Source organism: Panthera uncia (assembly GCF_023721935.1).
Source record: "Panthera uncia isolate 11264 chromosome A3 unlocalized genomic scaffold, Puncia_PCG_1.0 HiC_scaffold_12, whole genome shotgun sequence".
Lineage (NCBI taxonomy): Eukaryota > Metazoa > Chordata > Mammalia > Carnivora > Felidae > Panthera > Panthera uncia.
Window position 1 is genome coordinate 14208389 of NW_026057579.1, and position 6689 is coordinate 14215077.

At 37.4% G+C, this 6689-nt stretch overlaps 1 protein-coding gene across 6 annotated transcripts in view; it reads right to left on the bottom strand.

Annotated features, from left to right (window-relative positions):
* Positions 1 to 485: 485 nt before the first annotated feature.
* BIRC6 (baculoviral IAP repeat containing 6) overlaps positions 486 to 6689 on the bottom strand; it is a 224931-nt gene continuing 218727 nt past the window's right edge. For all 6 annotated transcript variants that reach the window (XM_049652325.1, XM_049652324.1, XM_049652323.1 and 3 more), the window contains 2 exons: positions 2544 to 2678; positions 486 to 1413 (listed from right to left, as the gene is read on the bottom strand). In XM_049652325.1, coding sequence (XP_049508282.1) covers positions 1234 to 1413; positions 2544 to 2678 — 315 coding nt within the window. In that variant the 3' untranslated portion in view covers positions 486 to 1233. The remainder of the gene's footprint in view (positions 1414 to 2543; positions 2679 to 6689) is intronic.

The window sequence follows — 6689 nt, forward strand, 5'->3', positions numbered from 1 at the left end:
CCCCTTGTACATCAGAGAGTATCACACTCCCTAGCTCCCCTGTTGCTTCAGAGAGCAGCTCAATGTTCAGAATACAGTTTCTCTTGGTCAGCTCCAGATTCAAGGTTCCCACAGGCCACGTCATTTTATATACTTAGCTTTTCCTTTGTGATAATTGGTCTTTGAAAAATATCCTTTCCTTTCCCAAGCTTAGGTCTTGGAAGTGTCCAATTCTTTGTAGAAACAGCATTTCACACCATGGCAAACTGTTTTAGAAAGAAGACATACTAATACACCTAAGTCTTTATTTATTTGGCTCTAGGAAGAATTTGCATGAAAATGAGCCTATATGGCAGGTACAGAATGTACTGTAACAGCACCAGAGAGGTATCCTCTCTGCTCTACAGAGCCTCAATGTTTAATACATACATGTGACTTTAGTAATAAAACCAGAGTCCAGGAAAAAAGGAGCCCTTTAGGAAAAAATCAGTTTAGAGTGACTTTTCAAATTGACCATTCCTTTTCATATACTTAAATTCAAATAACGGATACATTCACAGGCCCAAATGTTGGCATAGAATAAAATCATGTTCATTTATTTTTTTCTGCATCTTAGAATTAGAAGGCATAAAATTAAATACGTTGAATGTAATAAATTCATCCATACAAGTGCAAGTCTCCAGCTATAATGCATTTTATGGCATATTTATCATTTAAAAAATGTACCAGTAAATCAAAAAAGAGGGAGTATGTCCATTTAACTTTTATTTAAGTGTATGTAGGAGGTCTTCAGAAATCAAATATGAGCATGAAGATATGGCCAAACATAAAATCTATCAAATTCAGTGAAAAGTTGCTGACTTTAAATAGTAGTTGTAAGAATGACCAATATATATTCTTTGTTAACAACCCCTCACTCTACAGTAAAAAAAAAAAAATAATAAACATTCAGTAAACATTCTTTCCTAAGGTAGTTTCCCTTATATATCAGTGATTTATCCATTTCTTTGTATACACAAATTTGTTGAACATACCAATCAGTGGTTCTCACAATTGAAAAATAAAAGCACAAAAAAGTTTACACTCTTGTACAGGTAAATAAAGATCACCTTGAATTAAACTGGATCTCCTTAAGGGCATAGTATAGTTTCAGTTTCAATAACTATTACATAATTAGTTTCTTACATACAAATATTGACATATTTGGCTTGTGCTTCAAAGCCTTTGTGTCTACGAAGTCCGTGTCAACGCAGCTCATAATTTGAAGTCACTGGGGAGATCCTTACTGCTGCTGGGTTTGACCTGATCATGCGTTAGAGTCCCCTCAGCACCGGCTGTGGCACTGCACATCTCCGAGGCATCATCAGCATCAGGGTCCAGGCCTTCGGGACAGGGAAGTTTTAGCAGCTCTTCCCGGAGCTGAGCAGTGTGACGCTACATGGGGGAGAGTAAGTGATACTGGAATAAACCCTGGGATTCTAACATAACGTCAGCTGAGAGAGGAGATGAGTTTAAAACAAAACCCAAAGCGTTAGGCCTACAAATACTTACTGAACACCTTCCTTATGCTAGTTATTGTAAGAGGCAAAAATCTCGAACCTCAAAATAACTGACGTTGCTAAAAAGCCCTGAGTAGCATGCCCATAGACCCTACCCACGCCTCCATCCCTGGAGCAAAACAGCATTACTTATGATATAGAAGATACCGTTCTTCTGCAATACACACTCTTTTAAATTAAAGAGAGTAACCTCTTGACTAATACATCTTGCCTCTGGCTAAATATTTTTGAGAGAAAGTCTGTAAATGAAAATAAACCCATCATTATTTTACTAAATGAGATTCATCAGGCACAGCAGGTTGATGTATATAACATTTGCAATATGTTTCACACTAATTACCTCACTTAATGCTAGAAAAAACCTTAGAAACAATTTTATCAACATAATTTTTTTTTTTAATTTAACCAAATGAAAAAGAAGATTTAGAGAGAGTGTGTAATTTTGTATTATACTATACTGCCATTTAGGGAAAGATACAGACTTGTTAACAGAGAGTGATTAGTTGTCTATGAATATTAAGTTGTGGATTATAATTTTCTAGTGGGAGAGAAATGGCCTCAAATATCACACCAGGGGTTTCAAATTTTGTTGTTGTCAATAGCTGACTTTGAAAATTAACTAACCAACATTTACAAAACAGTTTTTAAGTAGGAGGTACAGTGTTCAACACTGACAATGTAAAAGGAGCAGAATAAGGAAGATAAAATCTCTGACCTCAGAGAGACTAAATTTTGGTCGGAGGTCTAAGATGCATTAACAAGGTAAGACAACTACACACTTGCAGCCATTTGTAAGGTTTTAAAATGGATTAACACGCTGGTGACTCGTAAGTTCCCTACCCCAATTTCCCTTCCACTGTGGACAACAGGAGAAAACAATTAGGGAAGGAGAAGGAAAAATTTGATGGTTTTAATCTTTGCATCCTTTGGATTCCTTTACCGTTTGGTGGCCATGGGTCCGTCAGTGAATATACAATAGGGCTCCTATTAGGAAGGCTTACTCACCTTGAGAGCTGCCGCATGGTGAGACATAGTCCTGCCTACCCGCTTATCACTGCTGTACTGCTGGATGTCTGCAATCCACTCTTCGCACTGGGCCATGATCTCAACTCTTTTCAAGTAAAAATGTTTGTGTATAACCTTAAGAATAAAACAGTCAAGGGAACAAAGTTTGTTAAGGTCAGAATTTAAAAAGACAGAATAAGGGGCATGACAAAGAAATGAAATTTATACATTTTTTAAAATGTTTATTCATTTTTGAGAGAGAGACAGAGCGTGAGCAGGGGAGGAACAGAGAGAGGGGACACAGAATCAGAAGCAGGCTCCAGGCTATCAGCACAGAGCCTGACACGAGGCTCCAACTCATGAACTGTGAGATCATGACCTGAGCTGAAGTCAGATGCTCAACCGACTGAGCCACCCAGGTGCCCCACAAAGAAATGAAATTTAAAAGACAATTACAATGTTTTTGTCTCCATACAACTTAATTTAGTGAATTCTGTATTAACAAGAAAGAATCATGCTTTAAAAAAAAAATTTTTTTTTAATGTTTGTTTATTTTTGAGAGAGACAGAGACAGAATGCAAGTGAGTTAGGGGCAAAGAGAGAGAGAGGGGCACAGAATCCAATGTAGGCTCAAGGTTCCGAGCTGTCAGCACAGAGCCTGAGGCAGGGCTCAAACTCATGAGCTGTGAGATCATGACCTGAGCCAAAGTCAGATGCTCAACCGAATGAGCCACCCAGGTACCCCGGAAGAATCATGCTTTTGACATCAGAAGACATGTGCAGAGATGCCCAGCTCTACACAGAAAATAATGCCCAAGCTCAACCAGACAATAAAATAGTTAATCCTACTGGAGAAAATAAAGATGTATATAATGCAGTATATTCACAAAGTGAGTAAATAACCAGGAGAAAATAATTAGGAAAGTATTGACAATAGAAAAACTGTCAAATTTTCTACCTTGAAAAGAGAACTCTACAAATACCTAAATAACTAAAGACATTCAAGTGTCAAAGGCATTTACACAGAAATCAGAATAGAGTCCTAAAAATAGCACTATTACTACTTTCTTAATTTTGTCTTCTGGTTAATTTTTAGATAAAATAGTATTAATACATTATAAAGTTAACTTTCATTATAATAATTATAGTTTGTATTTGGAATTAAAAAAATTATCTGAAAAATTAAATACAATTTCTTCCTGTTTAAGTAGTAGGAGTCTACTTCTATTCAATGTAAGTCAGAAAATAGATCAATTTGGAATTATTATAAAATCAATTAAAAAATATTATTCTGTATGCTGGGTGGGCCACTATATTCCCATGAGCTTATCTCCCCTAAAGAAAAGGCAATAATACCTACAAAGTTTTATTAGGGGAAACTGCGAATGGATGTAACACACCAGTCAGATCCTATTACATTTAACAGTTTCTGCTCTTGATGCCTACAGGGACATAGAAGTAAGACACTGCCTGACATGACGAACCATGACAACCACAGAACCAGACAAGAGGTAGGTGAACCAGAAAGAGGTACTTAAAAAAACAAAAATGTACGGAATTGTTGGATCGCTATATTGTACACCTGAACCTAATATAACAGTATATGTTAACTACAATGGAACTGAACTGAAATGAAATGAAATAAAATAAACTGAAGAAAAGGCAAACAAAAAACCCCCAGGGAAGTCAAAGAGGCACATCTGAAGGGAAAATCAGGAAAGCATACATGGATGAAGGGCGCCCCCTTTAATGTGAGCCAGGTTCTAAAGGATGAGAAAGATTATTGTTGCAAATTATACTTATCTGCTTTTTGTAAAAGTCATCCCCCAACTCAGAGTTCCTTGTGTTAACGGTTTTTCTTCCGTAAAAAAATTTTTATGCATGAACCAACAAATTATACCTCAACTGAGTATATACACTTACACACTTATTTCAATACATTTTAAAAGTGAAGTTTCGCATAGAGAAAAGTACACAAATTACACATACAATAGGATGCATTTTCCCACAGTGCACACCAACATAATCTCCACTCAGACGAGAAACAGGACATTACCAAGCAGGCTGCAAGCCCCTTTTTGCTACCTCTCACCATAAATCTTCATGGAAGGGTATACAGTATCCTGACTTCTTTAAGCCAAAGTTAGTTTTACTCATTTCTGAGCTTTTAATAAAAGGAAACATATGAAATGTATTCTCTGTGTCTGGCTTCTTATGCCCTATATTGTATTTATGATATTTGTCCATGTTAACCTGCATAGCAGTTCATTCATTCACATTGCTGTATTCCATTTTATGAATATTCCAAAATTTGCCCATCCATTCTGTTCAAAGACAAGTGAACTGTTTCTAATTTTTGGCAGTTATGAGCAATGTAATGAATATTTTCTATACCCAGTATAGACACTATACCCAATATCTATGAAGCACACACCAAGGAGTGGAACTGCTGGTCTTTCAGCATATATTCAGCTGATTAGATCCTGCCAAAGAGTTTTCCAAAGAGGCTGTAATGATATCTATATTCCCATCAGAGTGGATCAGGGTTCCAGCTGCTGCACATTCTAACACTTGGTATGAAAAGCCTTTAGCTTTTTCCCTGAGATCAGGAACACGACAGGGATGCCCACTGTCACCGCTGTTGTTTAATATAGTGCTGGAAGTTCTAGCATCAGCAATCAGACAACAAAAGGAAATCAAAGGCATCAAAATTGGCAAAGATGAAGTCAAGCTTTCGCTTTTTGCAGATGACATGATATTATACATGGAAAATCCGATAGACTCCACCAAAAGTCTGTTAGAACTGATACATGAATTCAGCAAAGTTGCAGGATACAAAATCAATGTGCAGAAATCAGTTGCATTCTTATACACTAACAATGAAGCAACAGAAAGACAAATGAAGAAACTGATCCCATTCACAATTGCACCAAGAAGCATAAAATACCTAGGAATAAATCTAACCAAAGATGTAAAAGATCTGTATGCTGAAAACTATAGAAAGCTTATGCAGGTAATTGAAGAAGATATAAAGAAATGGAAAGACATTCCATGCTCATGGATTGGAAGAATAAATATTGTCAAAATGTCAATACTACCCAAAGCTATCTACACATTCAATGCAATCCCAATCAAAATTGCACCAGCATTCTTCTCGAAACTAGAACAAGCAATCCTAAAATTCATATGGAACCACAAAAGGCCCCGAATAGCCAAAGTCATTTTGAAGAAGAAGACCAAAGCAGGAGGCATCACAATCCCAGACTTTAGCCTCTACTACAAAGCTGTCATCATCAAGACAGCATGGTATTGGCATAAAAACAGACACATAGACCAATGGAATAGAATAGAAACCCCAGAACTAGACCCACAAACGTATGGCCAACTCATCTTTGACAAAGCAGGAAAGAACATCCAATGGAAAAAAGACAGTCTCTTTAACAAATGGTGCTGGGAGAACTGGACAGCAACATGCAGAAGGTTGAAACTAGACCACTTTCTCACACCATTCACAAAAATAAACTCAAAATGGATAAAGGACCTGAATGTGAGACAGGAAACCATCAAAACCTTAGAGGAGAAAGCAGGAAAAGACCTCTCTGACCTCAGCCGTAGCAATCTCTTACTCGGCACATCCCCAAAGGCAAGGGAATTAAAAGCAAAAGTGAATTACTGGGACCTTATGAAGATAAAAAGCTTCTGCACAGCAAAGGAAACAACCAACAAAACTAAAAGGCAACCAACGGAATGGGAAAAGATATTTGCAAATGACACATCGGACAAAGGGCTAGTATCCAAAATCTATAAAGAGCTCATCAAACTCCACACCCGAAAAACAAATAACCCAGTGAAGAAATGGGCAGAAAACATGAATAGACACTTCTCTAAAGAAGACATCCGGATGGCCAACAGGCACATGAAAAGATGCTCAACGTCGCTCCTTATCAGGGAAATACAAATCAAAACCACACTCAGATACCACCTCACGCCAGTCAGAGTGGCCAAAATGAAGAAATCAGGAGACTACAGATGCTGGAGAGGATGTGGAGAAACAGGAACCCTCTTGCACTGTTGGTGGGAATGCAAATTGGTGCAGCCGCTCTGGAAAGCAGTGTGGAGGTTCCTCAGAAAATTAAAAATAGACCT